The sequence below is a fragment of the Colobus angolensis genome, unplaced genomic scaffold (assembly GCF_000951035.1).
Source record: "Colobus angolensis palliatus isolate OR3802 unplaced genomic scaffold, Cang.pa_1.0 Scaffold27, whole genome shotgun sequence".
Lineage (NCBI taxonomy): Eukaryota > Metazoa > Chordata > Mammalia > Primates > Cercopithecidae > Colobus > Colobus angolensis.
The window spans coordinates 5,979,397-5,998,883 of record NW_012115932.1 but is presented as its reverse complement, the minus strand read 5'-3'; the positions used below and the strand labels follow the sequence as shown (position 1 = coordinate 5,998,883).

General features: G+C 34.1%; 1 protein-coding gene across 4 annotated transcripts in view; it reads right to left on the bottom strand.

Moving 5' to 3' along the window:
* GABRG2 (gamma-aminobutyric acid (GABA) A receptor, gamma 2) overlaps positions 1-19,047 on the bottom strand; it is a 91,167-nt gene extending 72,120 nt beyond the window's left edge. For 3 of the 4 annotated variants that reach the window (XM_011947722.1, XM_011947723.1, XM_011947725.1), the window contains exon 1: positions 18,273-19,047. In XM_011947722.1, coding sequence (XP_011803112.1) covers positions 18,273-18,379 — 107 coding nt within the window. In that variant the 5' untranslated portion in view covers positions 18,380-19,047. Of the gene's footprint in view, positions 1-2,670; positions 2,796-18,272 lie in introns of all 4 variants that reach the window. The other variant, XM_011947726.1, reaches the window with a different exon arrangement.
* Positions 19,048-19,487: the final 440 nt, after the last annotated feature.

Genomic DNA, 19,487 nt, shown 5'->3' with positions numbered 1-19,487 from the left:
TGAATAGTTTTCAAAACATGAATATTAATTTTTTAAAAGAAGATTCAGTATTTGTGGAAATCATCTTAGTATGTAGCTCACTCTCTTTATATATGTGCCCATGTAACAATTAGAGTTAATACTAAAAGGAGCTGCCTATATAAGTCGCTATTGTATGGTTGCCATTGCTCTCTTCATCAAGTGCTGATGATTCTCTGCACGGGAAAACTCGAATGACATATGTTTAAAACATTTTTAAAACTGTAATGAAACAAAGCATGCATGAGTATGTTTATTGCAGCACTATTCACAATGGCAAAGACATGGAATCAACCTAAATGTCCATCAGTGATAGACTGGATAAAAAAAAAATGTGGTACATCTACACCATGGAGTAGTATGCAGCCATAAAAAAACAATGAGATCATGTCCTTCGCAGGGACATAAATGGAGCTGGAGGCCATAATCCTTATCAAACTAACCCGGGAACAGAAAAGCAAATACTGCACATTCTTACTTATAAGTGGAAGCTAAACAATGAGGACACATGAACAAATAGAGAGGAGCAACATGCACTGGGGCCTCTCAGAGTGTGAAGGCTAGGAGGAGGGAGAGGATCAGGAAAAATAACTGATGGGCACTAGGCTTAATACCTGCGTGATGAAATAATCTGTACCACAAACCCCCATAACACAAGTTTACCTATGTAAGAAACCTGCATTTGTACCGCTGAACTCAAAATAAAAGTTTAAAAAATAAAAATTAAAAAAAAAGTACTAAAAAAAAAATGAAACAAAGTCAAAGTTAACACAAGAACAAATCCTAAAGTCACGTCAACTGTCCATGGCTGCTGGGTAGGACAGAAAGAAAAATGTGCATGCTAAATTGTGGTTAGAAAGAAATGTTGACAAATGTTTATTAAACTGGAATATTTCTCATTTATCTCTTTATAAAGCATTCAGTAGAATTATTTACAACATGTTAAAAATAGTATTTTCACTTTCTCATTTGTGTATACCTTGCTACACAATAAAAGCTACGATGACATTGTTCTACTTAACATATGTACAAAGAAGCTCACAGTTGCATTATTTGTCACATACAGAAATAAATAAAACTCAAATAAGCAGTAAAATGGGTAAATAAAATATGGCATGTACATATAATGAAATACTGTACAACAGTGCAAATTTGTGAAATATCACTACATACAAAAATATTGACAGCCTCATAACCTGCATGACCTTGGGAAAACTGGTACAGTTTTTCTTGTACACTACATACTAACATGGAAGATATTAAAGGCAGTAACCTGAAGCGGGTTCATAAATATGTTGGTCTCATGCAGCATTTTTTTTATCAGATGGTAGAACTTTCACCCTATACTTGTCTTGTTATTGGTCTATAATGACAACATGGTGATAAAGTCAATGTAATAAAGAAGGCTTCCACTATTTCACTTCAGAAACACACATAGATTGCATTTCTTGCCATATTCTATGAAAATCCAAGACCAATTTTAATCAGAGAAGATATGCAAACCATAAAAGAGAAGGACATAATTATTTACCCTCAAGAAATATATCAAGCAGGAAATACTTTGTATTTCTTCATTTATATGATGACTAATATATCATAAATATGCAAGGTGCGGCAAATACTGAATTTTCAAAATAGGACATAAGTTAGTCATCTTAACCCTGGCTGTGTGTTAATATTAAGTGGAGGGTTTAAAGAAATGCCAGTGCTGAACTCCTACCTCTTATAATGATTTAATTGGTCTCCATGAGACCAAGACTTTGGTATTCAACTAATTCTAAGGTGCAGCCATAATTAAGAGCTACTGCAAGATAGTATGACAGAACAACCTGGACTTTCTTTTCTTAGAGTAAATAATTACTTTGGTAACTGCTTTTAGTTAAGTCAGATGTCACTTGCTATAGTGTTTCATGGTAAACTGAAAATTCAAAATAGCATCATCCTCAATATTTTTGGGCTATTAAGATAGCCCTGTATTAACATTTCCTAAAGCTTGGGACACCTGCTCTAGTACACAGACAATTTTAATTAAGTGTCACATCGGTATAGTATTAAAAGATATTGAAACATATAATTAGAAAATTTTCCCTTTTAAATTTTCTTTCAGCATATCTAATTATATTGAGGGCAAAGTCTCGGTTTATTTCTAATTTATCTTTAGCCACTCTTTTCAATTTGCTAATCTGCCTTCTAAAGAGACCAAGAGCAAGCTTGGCATGTCTGGGAGACCAAATACAAAATTAAAATTTGATAACATTGTCCTGGTATCATTGAATTTACTTTGCTGTTGTCTTCTAATATGAAAAGTGACACGATTTCCAGTTTGTATTGTTTTATTAAATTCATTAAATAAAATAATCTTACTAAAAACTACTTTGTTTTATGAAAAAAGTTCAGTCATAAATGATCATGTATTACTTAGATGTGGCAGAAAACATTGAATTTGGGAAACAGTGACTTACAGATTTAGATTTCTTGATCCTTCATTAAATCGCTTATATTTGAGACTCTTTTTTGAAAACAGTTGTAGATGGAAAGAAGTTCAAAGTATAATGCTGATATCAAAACACTCCTCATCTATTTAAGGAGACAAACACCTGAACAGCTAGAAAAACAGCAATGCTTAAATAACAATACCAAAAACGTTCTCACATTGTAGAACATGACTTAGCTCTGTCTGTCAGCACCTCCAACTTGATATTGAGATTATTTCTATCAATGTTTTTTTGCATTCACTTTCAAATCTCAATTTATGTGGGTAAGAAGAAAATTTTCCTCTAGAATACAAAATATTTTGAGGAACTGATAAAACTTTTGATTCTTCCTCTAGCAAAGATGCTCATATACAAGATTGCAATATTTTAAAATATTTGCAAAGAGTCCACAGACGGATAGGAGATTTTCTGTGCACTTTCACGTGACACATGAACAAAAGATTAAACTGTCTCAGATTTAGAATCATTTAAAGGTCACTGAGAACAAGTGTAGGAAAATGAAGGCTGGTTCCATATTTAGGCAGATATTCAAATGTATCAAATGTATTTGAAAATTCATATTGTACTATGGTGACAGGAAATGAAATATTCCAATTTTATTTTTGTGTTTAGATGTTGGAAACTATGGAGCAAAACTTTTCAGATAGCTGATTAAATTTTCATTTTCATACACTAGATTTAACAACATATGTACATACATCTGGATGACCATAATTCTGGAAATTTTTCTTATTCGTCTTTCTTATACTTTTCTGTTTGTTTCTTTCTTTTCTAAAATTGTGCTAAAACTTTATTTTCAGATTCAAGGTAAACAAATGCCAAATCTGTCCTCGTGGTCAGGGTCAATTCTCAAAGACTACTAGTAAGTTTTCTTTGACTCTTTATACATAAAATATTTTCTCAAAATCAAGTTTTTATTGTTCACTTTAAAAGTTAATCAAGTCATTTCTTATCCTTATCTTTTAGTCTTGTTGTTAGTACTGTTCTTGTTCCTCCTTCCTCCTACTCTCGTTATATAAATAGCTTATTTTTATCTCTATATAATATGAATTTACATAACTAGGAATTATGAATACTCCAGATTATAGAAATTTGTGTTCATTCACTCGTTTGTGTTTATTCACAGACATCTCTTATGAGCTAAGCACTATTCTTAGCACTTAGAATTATTACTTTTTTTAAAAGTTCCATATTCAGAGTGAACAAATTAGTTCTTCATGAACCCATTTTGGAAAGTCCAAAATTACATTTGTTCCTGGAATTCTGGAACAATACAAAAAAAATCCCCAATGAAATTTGAAAACATCCTAACTTCACCCCAATTTTAAGCATGTGTTAAGTCAGAAAGGTTTATATAATAGAAGAGGGCTGTTTGTGTAATTTATAAATTTACAAGTTTAAATCTTTTAACACACAATAAGGCTAAAAGCCTTAAATTATTATGAATTCATATTAGAAAATGAGAGTGCCTTAATGAAATAACAAGATAACTTACCTTCTTTGCTGGCAGTATATTACCATCTCTTACAAACGGCTGCAACACTAATGTGCATTTTGTAATATTAGGCTTTTATAGAATCCATACTTCTTCCCTCATCTTCCCTATTATTACTTTCTCTAGTCTTTCTAATATTATTGAGTATATAATCACCAGTAGTATCAAAGCAGAACACATAACCATTGAAAAGTTCATAATTTAATTCAATCAAGAATGTACTCTCAAGGGAAAAAAAACTCCATTTTGTCTAGAAAACTGAATGTGATCATTTTTATGTAAGCGTTTCTGGAAAAAAAAAAACTGAACTAGACAATCACTGTATTTTAAAATCTGGTATTCTGTAAGATAAGTTTTTAATTATCCCATGTAAATATTTAGGAGTGGAATTACTGTGTAATATGTTAAGTGTGTGTTTAACCTTATAAGAAATTTCTAAACTGTTTTCCTAAGTAGCTATACCATTTTCATTCACACTAGCTATGTAGTTCGAGTTGCCTGACATCCTCACCACACTTGGTCTTGCCAGAGTGGTTTTTATTTTGCCCACTCTAATAGATGTGTAGTGATATCATATTATGATTTTAATTTGCATTTGTCTAATGGGTAAAGGCTAATGATCTTGAACCTCTTTTCCTGTGCTTATTTGACACCTCAACAACTTAGATGAATCTCGAAAGTATTATGCTAAATGAACTGTATGTGTCTCTAATTATATTCTTGAAAGAAAAATCTTCAATGATGAATAACAGATCAGTTTCAAGGAGTAAAGGATTCGTTGTTGTTGTTGTTGTTTGCTTTCATTTTGTTCTTGTGAGTACCATAACTACCACTCAAACCAAGAATACTGATTTGGATGGTGCTTATGGTACTTGAGAGAACTAATATATGTGTTAAAATGTATGTAAGTATACACTAAGAGGTCAATTATGCTGTATGATAACTTAAAAATACAACTATTATTCTGTAATCATCATTAAACTTTAAAAAAATATTCTCTGCCATTAGATATTTGTGGAAATTTTCTAATAATAAAGTATGAGATAATTGGGCTTAAAATTTTAAAAATTTGGTGGGGAGAAACAAAATTTCATTAATGAACTAGTACTCTGGTTTCTTATTAATTTTGTATAGAATTTTTAATCTGTTTTACTATTTGCCTGGATTTATACACAGATTAAGCTCAATAACAAATTTCATGGATAGGAAATAAGTATACTTTTGTCAGTGGTCTCTATGAGAATCCCTTAAAATTTTAAACATTCAATTAATGTCCAAATCGTAATAATTAACTAGGAATTTAGCAATAGTGTTTGCCATTTATTAGATGCAAGGTATTTAGCTCTATAAAAACAAATGTATTTACACATTTACACACATTAGTTAAATAAAATGCAATAATTTCATTTCAATGCCATAAAATAAGTATGTTTTAAATCATTGACATAATATTAAAATCAATAACTGGTTCTTGGTCTCACTAAGATTTCGCAGTAGGATGTAGAACAACACGTTATATAACTCTGATGAAGCTAAAAGTCAGCACTTGAGTTAATTGTCAAGCAACTGAAAACTGGTAGGTAAAATGCAACCCTTACAATTCCCCAGATTATATAGGTACACTTTTCCCTAAGAATGAAACTGTTGATATTAGTATATGAAGTCTTACCCCAATCCAAACTCCTTCCCCAGAGTACAATTCAAATTACTTACCATGATTTTGAGACCATACATTAGGAAATAGTTTTCTGCCTCCCAAGTTCTTCCCCCTGACTTTTTCATTCTCAATCTATCTTCCAGCCACCTGGACCTTCTTTTCATACTTAAATTATACCAAGTGCCTATTTCTTTGGGGATTCTTGTATCTGCTGCTACTTATGATGATAATGGTCTTCCCTTCAATCTTTTCACTGCTGGGTTCCTTTCCTCCTCTCATAGTTTCTACTTCTTATCCATTATTCATAATTGCCTTTCCTGGCCAGTATATGCAAAGTAAAATTTCCTGGATTATCTTCATCACACCACACTTGTTATTTCGTCAACGCTATCACAATTTGAAGTTTATTTAATTTGTTTGTTTACTGTCTGTTTTCCCCCAGACAGCAAGGTCTATTTCCTAGTACAGTGCCATGCAAGTATTAGAAACTCAATAAACATTTATTGAAGACAGGAAGGAAGGAAGCAGGCAGGAAGGAATTTGTCCACCTTGCATTTATATTCATTCTGTTTTTAACACATTACCTCAGAGCTCAACAGGGGCCAAATGGTATCTTATGTTAGCTTATTTCAGGGGAAAAATGAACAGAATCATGTGGGTTTATCGGTTTAAAACTGCAAAAATTAGCCGAGCATGGTGGTGCAACCCTGTAATCTCAGCTACTTTGGAGGCTGAGGTGGGAGAATTGCTTGAACCTGGGAGGCGGAGGCTGCAGTGAGCTATCACACCACTGCACTCCAACCTGGATGACGGAGTGAGATCCTGTCTCAATAAAAATAAGTAAATAAAATAAAAATAAATAAATAATGTTTGAGTGTAAGATGTATCTCTGGGTACACAATTACTTTGTATCAGAATCAATAAGTGAAGTAAATCAATATATAGGTATGACATTGTCTATAAGTAAATTTATAAAAGCAGTGTTATATATTATTACATTGTATATAAAATATATATATTTAAAACTATGTCCTTCTTCTAGAATATAGACTTTACTAGAGCAAGGATTATGTTTGCCTTGTTCAGCACTATATCTCAGCAGCTGGCATGGTGCTAGCAACATCGTGGGTGGGAATTAATAAAACGTGATTAATAAAATAAATAGTAATCCAGGAGGGTATAGTGCGGGTAACCTGAATCAGAGTATACAACTACAATCTCTAATTTTGTGTTTTATGTGCATTTGCACTTTTCTGATATATTTTATTAAAACTTAAACAACTGTTAAGAATCTGCTTGGTACATCACTTACAACCTGAAGTAAAGGAGACTAAAATTGAATTAAGAAATCTCTCCATCCTCATATGACTTTCTAGAATTTACTGTGATGCTTGGTCATCAGAGAAATTAAGCTGCACATGCAAAGGGAAGTCGATCTCCCAAGAGGACTTCCATCATGGACCATGGAAACTGTGTAAATGGCCTGTTGAGCACAAGAGTACCTGGAAAATTACAATCAACTGTAACAGATGTTTTGAGGAGTATGTGAGCACTCACATATTTTTGGTTTTATGACACTGAGTTCATTTTATTTGCATTTTCAAAATTATTAATTATATAATATTAATGTATTTAACTTAAACAAATTAAATAAATTTAATTATTAATATATAAAAGATTTTTTATGAGGTGACATGCAACGTGACTGAAAGATTGTAGATTTTTGTTTATCTAGACAAAGTCACTTTTATTATTTCAGGCTTTAAAATACAATAATTCTCTTAGCTAAATATCGTTCCATGTATGACTTCACTTTTTAAACTTTAAATAGAAAATATCTATGACAGAATTACATCTCAAACACTGAGCCATCACTCTGATGAAAATTCTGTATTGAAGAAAGATGACATGATTTAAAAAAATAGATAAGAAGTGGTTGGGCATGGTGGCTCACACCTCTAATCCCAGTATTTTGGGAGGCCGAGGCGGGCAGATCATGAGGTGAGGAGATCGAGACCATCCTGGCTAACACGGCGAAACCCCTTCTCTACTAAAATATAAAAAGTTAGCTGGGCGTGGTGACAGGCATCTGTAGTCCCAGCTACTCTGGCGGGTGAGGCGGGAGAATGGCGTGAACCCGGGAGGCGGAGCTTGCAGTGAGCCGAGATTCCACCACTGCACTCCAGCCTGGGCGACAGAGTGAGATCCCATCTCAAAAATAAATAAATTAATTAATTAAAATAAAATAAAATAAAAAATACACACACACGTATGGCAAGCTGTTCTGAAAGCAATGCCTGTGAAAGGTGATAGGAAAATAAACCCAGTGTTTAAAGGGATCTGATTAAGTTTAATGTGGCATAACACTATTTGTGAGGATACAGTGAGAAGAGCAATTTGCAACCCAGAAGAAGGCCCTCGCCAGAACCCAGCCACGTTGGCATCCTGATCTCAGACTTCCAGTCTCCAGAACTGAGAAACACATATCTGTTGTTTATAGGCCATGTAATCTATGATGTTTTGTTTTAGTAGCAGAAGAAGACTAAGGAATCAACTTCATGTAGATCCCTCCCATTATGCATCAGGATAGGTCTGTATCATCAACAGCATATGACAGAAGCGATGGTGTATAATTTTTGACACTTTATTGTAAAGACCATGGCTTTCATCTTGAAAATCCTCTTTCCCACTCCCTTCCTCCCTCCTTCTTTCCTCCCCCAATCCACTCTGTCTCCTCTCTCCAACTCTCCAACACCATGTAGAGCTCATAAGACAAGAAACTGGAACTTCCTTTTAATAGCCACATTGGAGTGAGCCTGAAAATTGATTTTCTAGCACCTTAAGATGGCCAGGACCCTGTTCAACAATTTGACTGCAATCTTATGAGAGATCCTAAGTTGCAATCACCAAACTACCCATTCTTGGATTCCTGCTCCTCAAACATTGCAAAATAAGAAGTATTTCTTATTTTCAATTGCTAACTTTTGAATAACTGGTGATGTAGAGATAGATAACTAATGCAAAGACAGATGATATCTAAGGTTGCAATGACTTAAAGTAACTTAAACTATCATACACTGAAATAGTGTTTTGCTAAATTTCTTACAATAAAATACATCCATGCTACGTCCTAGACATTTCATCAAGAGTAATAACAGATGCCTTCACCATCACTTGTACAATAACATCCATGACAGTTTGTTTTCAATTAGCTTCAAACTAGAAGCATCAAGGGGATACTGGGTAAATGTATTGTAATTCATACCATGGAATTCATAATAATGAAAAAGAACTCATGATATGTGCAAAAGTATTATATCTCAAAAATATTATGTTGAGCAAAAGAAGCTGGGCACAAAAAAGTAAGCATATTGTTAATTTCATTATTATGAAGTTGTGCAACAGAAAAATATAATCTATGATTAAAGAAATCGGAAAAGAGGCTACCGGGGCAAGCAGGGATTGGAGAGAGGAAGAATGATGACTATTAACGAAGCACAATAAAACATGCGATGTGATAGAAAAATCATACACACACACACATTCACATACACACACACACACACACACAGGGGTGGTGGTTATAATGCTGCATACATTTGGAAAAAAACTACATCTAACTGTATATTAAATTCTGAATAATTTATTGAATCTATATTATGTCTTTATTTAAAAAAAATAGTTGTGGGGGAAAAGTCTATTATGTGGTGACTGAATTGGAAGGTAGCAAAAACATACTCACAAAGGTATTTTGGCCAGTGTTGAAGTAACCCAGGTGACAGATGATGTCGAATTTTGTTATATGATCAGATGTATGAGGCACAAAGAAAACTGAAAAGTTAGTCATGACCCTTTAATACCAGCTTAGATTGTTTCCTTCCTCATTACTCTCCAGATTCTGCAACAACTGCTTCCACTTCATGCTGTCCAATATAAACTTGACCATCAAGAGTAGCAACCTGAGTTTGTTCTGAATAATGAGTTGAATAAATTTGCCTAGCAACTCAGTGATAATGTTTTACAATATCTTTGGGAAAATATCCTTCTTTGCATACAGTGACAAAATTATCTTCAGGAAGAAGTCTTTTATGACAGGATATCTTTTCTCATTTAAATAAAAGCTATTCCACACTGTTAGAGGTATTATTAAGTTCAATGTTTAAATAGGCATTCTCAAAATTTAGGGACCTCTACCTAATTTGCTTATTTCATACAAGTCAAAGTAACAAACTGAAGAATTAGAAACGTTGTATTTTAAAAAAATCCCTCTTCTACACTCCCACAAATTTCAGAATTTAGCAGGGATGGGGAGACTACTTGCGCCTCCAGGGATATATCAGGGGATAAATAATGTCCTGTATTAATAACAAAAACAACAATAACAATAACAGTAGCAAAAATAACACCCTGTAAAGGTCACTTACTATGTGCTCCTTAACATGTATTGTGTCAATTCCTACTCAAAATAAACTTACGAAAAATTATTATCTTCCTTTTTATTTGAGACAGGACCTCACTCTGTCACGCAGACTTGAGTACAGTGGTGCAAACATGGCTCAATGCAGCCTTGAAATCCTGTGCTGAATTGATCCTCCTGACTTAGCCTCCCAAGAAGCTAGGACCACAGGCGTGCACTATCATACCCAGCTAAATTTGTTTTTTTTTCTTGAAATAGTGTCTCACCATATTGCCCAGGCCAGTTTGGAACTCCTGGGCACAAGTGAGCTTCCTGCCTCAGCTTCCCAAATCTTCATTTTTTATATATATATGAAAAGATAGAGTGAAACTGGTAGACTGAGGGTCATCAAACTGAATCCTGATCAAGTGTGTCTCTGTAGCTTATGCTATTAACAAGTATACTATGCTGTGGAAACTGTTTTTTTGCTTATTTTCTTTTATTTCTTTTCCTGATAGCCATATATGCTGACTTAGAGTGAGATACTGTAAAACAAGTTGAAAATATTTCCTTTTTTTGAAAAGAATAAAAATTTGGGGGAAAATGAGTGCAATTTTTATTACTTAATTAAGCATACAATTATTGAACATCTGTTAGAGACTAGGGGTGCTATAAAAGGTGAGTTGTATCAGTGGCATCTCTTCCTTTGTGGGTCCTAGCTTTTAGCTGAGAGAGAGAGAAAATTAAAAAGTAAAAATAATAAACCAATAAATAACATAATTTTTTTGATTAATTACTAAAGACTATAAGTGAGTTCTAAGACAAAGTAAAGCAGAGAGGATTAGAGGACTTGGAAGTACAGGGTGGAGTGAAGTTTGCAATTTTACATCGAGTGGTAGGTGCAGGCTTTATTGAGAAGATGAGATTTGAGCAAAATCTTCAAAAAGGTGAGTTAATCGGTGGATATGTGAGAGAAACACATTGCACAGGGAACACAATATTATACAAAATTTTCCTTATGTTATCATGACTAATTTTCCGATACTGAGAAAAGAAGAAGATAAACATTATATTCTCATTTAGTATAGATGGTACACTGCTAAGAAGGAACAGAGCTTTCTATAAAAGACTAGTAAAACAGCCCTCGGTGCCTTTTCTTTCCCGTCCTCGCAGCTACGTGTAGAAGTTTAAGGATTAAATGGCAGAGGAGTACTTGTGGAAGAAGGTTAATGGCTTAAGAGTAGAAGGAACTGTTCAATTTCTTATCTCCTACCATAGTGGGAGGTAGCTCCACTTCTGCCTACGGAAATCAGGTAATTCACTCATGAATGTCCACCATAAAAAAAGACTAAGAGGCCAATTGTTATCTCTACTACAAACACAAAATCTTTTACAACCTCTTAGCATGCTCTAAACAAGTGGTTAGAAAATTCTTTAGGGAAATTTGGCCTGTATTCTCTATAATGCAAAAATCCCAGAATTGACTCAAATACAATTCATTTCATAAATTAATTAATAAATTATACATTTATTTCTCTTTTTACACTTGGAGTTGCTTTCCTCAATTATGTATCTCAAGTGTGTTTTCAAAAGCAATTTATAAAAAGAGCTGATAACCAACAAAAAAAGAACACGTGAAAGCATCAGTCATTTATTTTTTCCTATCAAGATTTTAATGACATATTATATTCAGTTTGTTTTAGTTATTTTATTGATATAAATATACAGTAAGTTCTGCTATTTCTTTAGGTGTATTTAAGCAAATACACATTGTATATTTGTCTTACTACGTAGACTTTGGCTTTACATCAACACTTGGGTTCATGGCAGGGTTTCTATTATAATAAAGGATCTTTGCTTTAAAGCATCCCTTGTTTTCTCCACGATTATGTTATTTGGTACTTATGTGGTTTTCTTTATGAATGGGTGGAGAGTGTAGTATCAGTGCTACTTATTTAGCATTTACATGGTATTTTATCTATGCAGAGTTACACAATGATTTTTATAATAATATAGAATTATTACCCTAGTTTGTGCTCTTATATCATAATACTGTAGGGATTAATATGATTTGAAGTTAAGTTTTATTTTTACCCTAAACCACTAATGTGTAACTTTAAAGGAGCTTTTTATTTCCTTTTTAAAAGGATATTTATTCTCTAGTATGGGGAACAAATGAATAGGAAATAACCCTCCCAGTAACGCAAGTTAGAGAAGACTTTTACTTCTCTAAACAACTAAAGTATTTTCTTACATTTAGAAAAAAAAAGCGAGGGGCTGGGGTGACTATACTTGTTCAATGTGATGTATTGCGCTATGAATTCAAGGAGGGGATCTTAATTCTGTTCTACAGCCAATAGTAAAGGATCCTTGAAGAAGTCCCTTAATCTCTCAATATCTCATTTTCTACAGTTGTCAGAAGAAAATGTTATCTTTTTCATCTAACTCATGAGTCTACTGAGAGAATAAAACTGTGAATGCAAACATTCCTGTAAAAATGTAAAATCCCTATTACTTTCTAGAAATTATAACTTCTTATTACTCTAGAAATTAAAACGTAAGAGCTTTTATGTTGTTACCACATAGTAATGTTAATTAACTGGTTGCTAGTATAATTGGGGTGATTAAAAATATGTCATCGTTCAATATCTACATATTAAAATTATACATATCCATATATGAAGTTGTAATATTATTTCTACTTTAATATTGAGTATAGTTGACTCAATTTTGTCTTCCACTTTTCTAAGAATTTGTGTAAGAAAACTGGAGGACAACATTGAGCAAGTTTCCTGTAGATTTGCTCAATAGAAGGCAAGGTCTCCTCTTTAAAAATGGAATGACATGCTATAGTTAAGTTTCTGGATGTTCTGGATGAATAATTAAGTGCAGATTAAACTATGCTTTACTTACATAGACACAACCAATGAGGAAATATATATTCTAAACATAATTTTGGTTCAGCTCTAAATAATTCCATTTAATATGCTCTTAAATTAAGAAAAACTGAATTTTCGACTGTTACTAAGCATTTCTGTCTAGACTTTTCAATCAAAACAATGAAAATGTAATAATGATGTCATTGTTGGAGATTGAGTATCTTAAACCATGTCTTTATATAGATTAGACATTTTGATTTATTCAGTGGACTGAATGGATGTAAAGTATGTTGTGGATTCTATCATCTGAAGACAGAATGTGAGAATCATGAATATTAAAACTAGTAAATAACTTGTAGATAATCCAGTCCACCTGTTACACTTCTAGGAACACTATTGATGGATTGAGACTCCAAACTGATTAAAAAAACACAGAAGATAATATTGACAGATCTAAAAAACCAAGTTAATATGATTCATATGTATACACATATATAAACATCATTATATATGTATACATGTTTACTTATATCCACATTCATACTTATTATATTATGTTGCTTCTAATTATCTATTGTGTTTAAGCAAGTTATTTAATCTGTCTATAATCTTGGTTTCCTAGTCTTTCAAATATGGTTGATGATAAATACTTTGTGGAGTCACAGTGAGGATTAAGTGTGTGTGTATGTGTGTGTGTGTGTGTGTGTCTTATTTGATTCAGTGTGTATGTATAACATGACACAAGTGGGGCATAAAATTGATATTATCTTATGACTATTTGATTTCTGACCTTGAAGAGGTCACATAGGTGTCTGATACCCTGGCAGCAGAAAGATGCATTGTCTTCTGCATGACTACCCGAAAAAAGTATCACATCTGGAATATTCATCTCAACTGAAATCCTGAATCTTTAAGCATTTGAATAGTGTTGACACCTGTAGTGATCAATCCATCTCCAAACTACTCTGATTATAACTTTTAATTATAATTCAGTCTTCTATAATCAGTCAATTTGGCAGAAGTATTTGGAGAACAACAAGTATGTATAATTCCAGTAAAACCTACTTGTACTTAAACTGAAAAGTCTGTCTTGAAATGGCTGGGAAATTGTAGTAGAGAGGTAGCCAGGACCCTAGTAGCATAATATTTATAGCAAAGAAATACAGTATCTAAAATTAGTCTTAACTTCCTTCCAATTTGAGTGGAAATCCTTGGCATGAAACAAATTTTTAAAGTATAGAACAGAGACCTCTATCATTAAAATATATATGCTTTAAATCAATTATTTTGAGGAAATTAGCTGCTCTAAATGAATCTAGGACATGAAACAGGCATTTATGTAACTCATTATTTAAATTACAAGCCCATTTTCAACTTCTGCCTGCAATTCAGGTGTTTTGTTTAGATAGTAGTGGGCAACTGGGTTCTGGGAAATACTGGGTGATGAGTATTTACTTTCTTTCTGTTCTTCTTTACTTTTTCTTTTAGGTTAATGGTGGCTTCAGGATAACCTTTCAAATTTGGAAGGTAGAATAACCCTACCATTCAAATAGTCTACCCAGTCTACCTCAGGATAGACTATTTGAAATGTTTTGTCTACAAGTAAAGCAATTTAGGATGCTGAGGAAATAAATTTTTTTCTGGAGGATACCAGATGGAGCATTTAGAAAGATAAAGAATAAAAAGCTTGTCTGTAGAGATTAATTCTGTAAACAAATAAGGTTATATTGAAGAATCAAAAATTTTTTTCTACATGCTTGTCCTAGTCTGTTAAAGAAATATGTAAAATAAAATTATAGAATAAAAACACTTTAGCAGCTCATAAGAAACATCGTGGAAAGCATCTTAGTTTAGGCAACAGCTAAAAGTAGAAAATATGTATAAACCTTTAACTGTATTTTCTTTTTAAAAATTCAGAATGAGCACTTAAAAGTAAAGTTTGGATGGATCATCAGAAATTCAGTCCAATTTATTTCTGCTCAGTCTATCCTTGAAAAATAATTGTTTGTCACTCTAAGCATATTATAAAATCTTATTTTATTCTAATGAAACCAAAACACTTTATGTTTCACTTATTCTTGTTTACTCTAAATTATTTTTTATGTTTTTCTGTATTTTTTCTTCCCTCCAGTGTATTTTTACTCTGAGATGTAATAAAATTACACCAAAAAAGTTTATAAAAGTATAAGATTTGTTTTAAAATCTCTATGCACATATATGTGGTATATATATAGTTTTGCAATATAATCACATACACATTATATATGTATATATGCTTCTTTTTGGAACCAATATCTTCTCATAACTAATGTGGGTGTGTTCTTTATACTATTCCTCATGTTTTATTATATGTATAATATTCTCAATGATTGACATACAAATAAAAGATTATTGATGTTAAATTGATTCATCCTGCCCAGCTGAATAATAAAATATGAATTATCAAAACACTTTTAAATATTAAATATAACAATAAATAAACTTTTGGAAATCAGCAAAGTATAGACCACTTTTCTTCAAAGTAAGGTCTAGGGTACTTGTTGAAAATATTCCTGTTGAATATTCCTGTTCTCCACCCCAGACATAATGATTAAAAAGCATTCAGTGTATAGTGTAGGAATCTCCGTTTTAGTAAGTTCCGCAGGTTATTTTCTATGACAGCACAAGATATGTGAATGTTTAAAAATTTTGAGTTTCAGAAATTAACTATTTCACTTATAAGAAGAGATATTAGTTACTAATATTCTCACTTCGATGTTTTATTTATCTCCTTGTTTTACTTTTGTAAAGACACAGACTAATAAACTTTGTCATTTAATGAGGGCAAAAACAATCTTTTGAGTTATATAAATAAAAAACCAATTATTTATTTTGATTTCTCTTTAACTTTCCAGGTGGTTTTGCTACTCCTGTTTACCACAAAAGTATTATTTCATAAATACCATTTCCTATGTGTCTCAAATATTTCCTCGTGTCTCAAATATTTCCTAGTTATTTATTGTCCTTCCTGAGGATCAACTTTAGAGATCAAAGCTTCTATTTACCTCCAGTCCTACTAAACGATTCAAATGACTTTTTTTATGGGATTGCAGCAGACTGAAACTCTGATCACATTCTCTGCACCAAACAGCAATGACTCCATTCTCTGTCACTATGAGAGAATGCAAAAATTACCACTTTGGGGAGTTTCCATTACAGATAGCTCATGTTTTTAGAGCTCTTTTAAAAACTCATCTAAGGCAGTCTGGTACAAATTGAAAATTAAAATGTATCATCAAATTTACTTTTTATATGACATTAAAATGGAAAAGGTGGGGCTGTGGTAACAGGAAGACACCTTAAATACTATTTTATTATGAACTACAGTAAAGTTAAACATGTTTAGGTTAAAATAGGGTTACTGAAGATAAAATACATAATATTCTTATCTATTAAGTTAGACAATTGTTTGCTAGGATGGAGATGAGTCAAAAATAAAGACATTCCCTTGTGTCTTGTGTAGATTTTAATCCACAGGTTTCATTAATGATAGAAATAGGGGAAAGATATTTTCTATTAGTAAGTAACTATCTATTTTCTAATTTCTGAAACAAATTAACAGCTATCCACAACCTTAAGTATAAAAATGAGTTCAAATTTTGAATCAAAAAATTATTTTTTTCAGGATTTCACTAAATTATCTTACATATAAGACTGTTTCCAGTAAAAGGCCCTCTCCTATTCTGAGAAAGCTACTGAAATCTTATAATCCTGGTGAAAATATATTCTATTTTTATAGTAAATAAGGAAGGTACAAAAAGTGCTGGAAGAATTAAGGAGACCCTCTCTCTGTTTAGAAACTCCAAAGTGAGATTTTCTCTCTTTATTTTGCCTGAAACTCTTTATCATAAATCTATCTGTCTTATTACCCATCTTAGATAAGAGGGGCCCAGAGAAGTTGCCTGGTTTCAATAATTTTTTTTAATAAAAACTAGTTTAACCTCCATCCCTTTTAGCTGCTTTTGTTACAACTACCATGTAAGATTGCCAACTCACAAAAAAAATGTTAGGGCACTGTGTTGACATTTTCTATAGCCAGTTTTCATTTGTTTCTTTCTTTACGTTGGTAGGATATGAGAGGTGTATTTATAGAACTTTATTTCAAAATGAAAGTATAGAAGAATGCAAGTAATGTAAATAGTGGACCTCTAACATGCCTTTGGTCCTAGCTAGAAAGCTTGGAGAGTCGGGGAGGTCCTTAGGTAGGTAGATGAGGAGTCAGCTAAGCTGCATGGATGGTTACTCCTCTAATCCTCTTAGCTCAAGGAAGTTCAAGTAAATTTAAATGCCAGGCACTTCAGAGCATATACATTCTCAGGGTTTTCAGGAGTCCAGTCTCCAGCCTGTCCTTTTTGTTTCTATTCAGTGCAGCAAGGTTTTAAAGCATTAAAGCATACTTCACGATTCTGGCATCACAATCACCTGGTTTAGCATATTTTCCAACACTGCAGCAAGGCCAACTCTTTTTCCAGACACATATTCCCCTATACAATAATTTAACTACATTCTCCACCCTATGCCCAATAGTCCTCTTCCCATATCAAAGAGGGAGTAGAGGTAATCAGATCAGGATCTCTATATTGCATTAGTGTCCCGTGGCTTCATTGGCCTTCTGTCTGATTTTATGGATGCCCTGAGTATATTTAGAGACGTTCTGTCAGGTTAGACAAGCCTCTCTATCCCTTTGGCCCTAACCAGGACTGCTGTCCCTGGTGCTGAACCATGTTTGCACATGGGGAGTTGGTTGTTGGGTCAATGGGACTGGATGCAAAACCTGGCTGACTGACCTTAAGAATGCCAGGTGCAGAGGCAAGCGATGCCTTAGTACACAGGAACAGGGCCGCCCGCCGCCCCTCCCCCCAGCTCCCTCACACACATCTCTCCGGTGTGCGCCAGGACCCATTTGTAAATTTCTTCATCAGACCCCCACCCAAAACGCTTGCAACATGGCCTCAAATGCCGGCGTCTATCAGCACAGCCCACTCCGACATCAGACTGCAGTAATGTCAAAATGCTACTCCCCAAGTATTTAGTCTTTATGAGGTTACCTTTTCCACTCTAAAACCAAAATAAAATAAAATAAAATAAAATCCAATAAATGAATACATTAATGAAAGTGACCTTCCACTTTTCTTCCTCCAGTCCCCGCCCCATATATTCACTCTCCCCTAAATTATAAAGCCTCCCATCCTAGGAGAGTGTTTTAAATCTGGGTGGTCTCCAGAGTTCCCCCTCCCCACATCTTCTCCCCACCTCTTCAGAACAAAACGACGCCAAAAAGGGCACATCTTACCCAGGGTAGAGCGACAGCAGGAGCAGAATCCACACCGTCATTTTCTGTGAAAATACAGGAGTCGAGTAGACCGAGCTTCCTGTGCTCCACATATTTGGCGAACTCATCGCTTTTTTTTTTCCTCCTCTCGCCTCTTGCCTCTTGGTTGCAGAAGAATCCCTCCCCTTTGTATTATTCTTATGCTTATGATCTGGTGGTGGCTCCCCCCACCTGCCTCTAGTAGGTCCCGTTACTGGGGAGATGGATTGCTACCAGATTTGGGAATTAATATTCAGGGGGCAGAGATAAGATCAGCACAAACGCTTGCAGATACCATCAAAGCGTCACTCTGGCAGCGGCTTCCAAGTCTGGGGGAGTAATATCATCGAGGCAGGGGGAGGGTACAAGGAGAGACTCACACGGAGACAAATAAGGAAGAGGGAAAGACGCGCACACTCGTGTATACTCATGCCCCTCACACTTACGCGTTCTCCCCCGGGCCCATCTCTTTGGGGTTATTTGTTTGTTTTGATTTTTTTTCTTTTACAGGGGGCAGCGCCCTGTGCGTGTATGTGTATTTAAAATAAAAAGGAAAAAAACCACTAGCGACTCTGCGTGATTAACTATCACGCAGATTAACTATGAGGTCAAAGTGGAAGTGATGCACGCTGCTGCAGCACGAATTAACACATGCGTGGTGTCTTTCCAAAGCTTTTTAACCCTTTACTGCACACACAAGCACGCAAGGACTGGCATTCATGGGGACAAGAGATGCTTTAGCAAGCCCAGAAACTACATCATCAATGACAGAAGGTTTGTGGTCGTCAGATCTGCCAAGAATCCTTATTTTAAACTCGTACAGTCTTAGAAATCATGGTTGCATTGTTAGAGCTGGGGGAGCAGACAGTGGGGGAGGTGTGAGTGTCTCAGTAAGTCATCCTGTAGGCAGACAGATTTGGTGAATTCAATTTGAATGAGAGAAGAAAACATTGATAGAATTAAAGGACATGGAGAAATTCTATGCTACTCAAGATTCATTCCTCCCTTGTCAGTTCTCCAACCCCAGCAAAAATGCACAGACACAAAACTGCTTGAAGTTTGACAAATGTAATTGCACAGGGATAGCTGCTTGAGTAAAGATTACACACCACAAAATAGGAGGGCCGTTTTTTGAAGGAAGGGTGGGCAGAGGGGTATAATCAGGAGGTCACTTAACAATGCAAAGGGTTTTCTGTT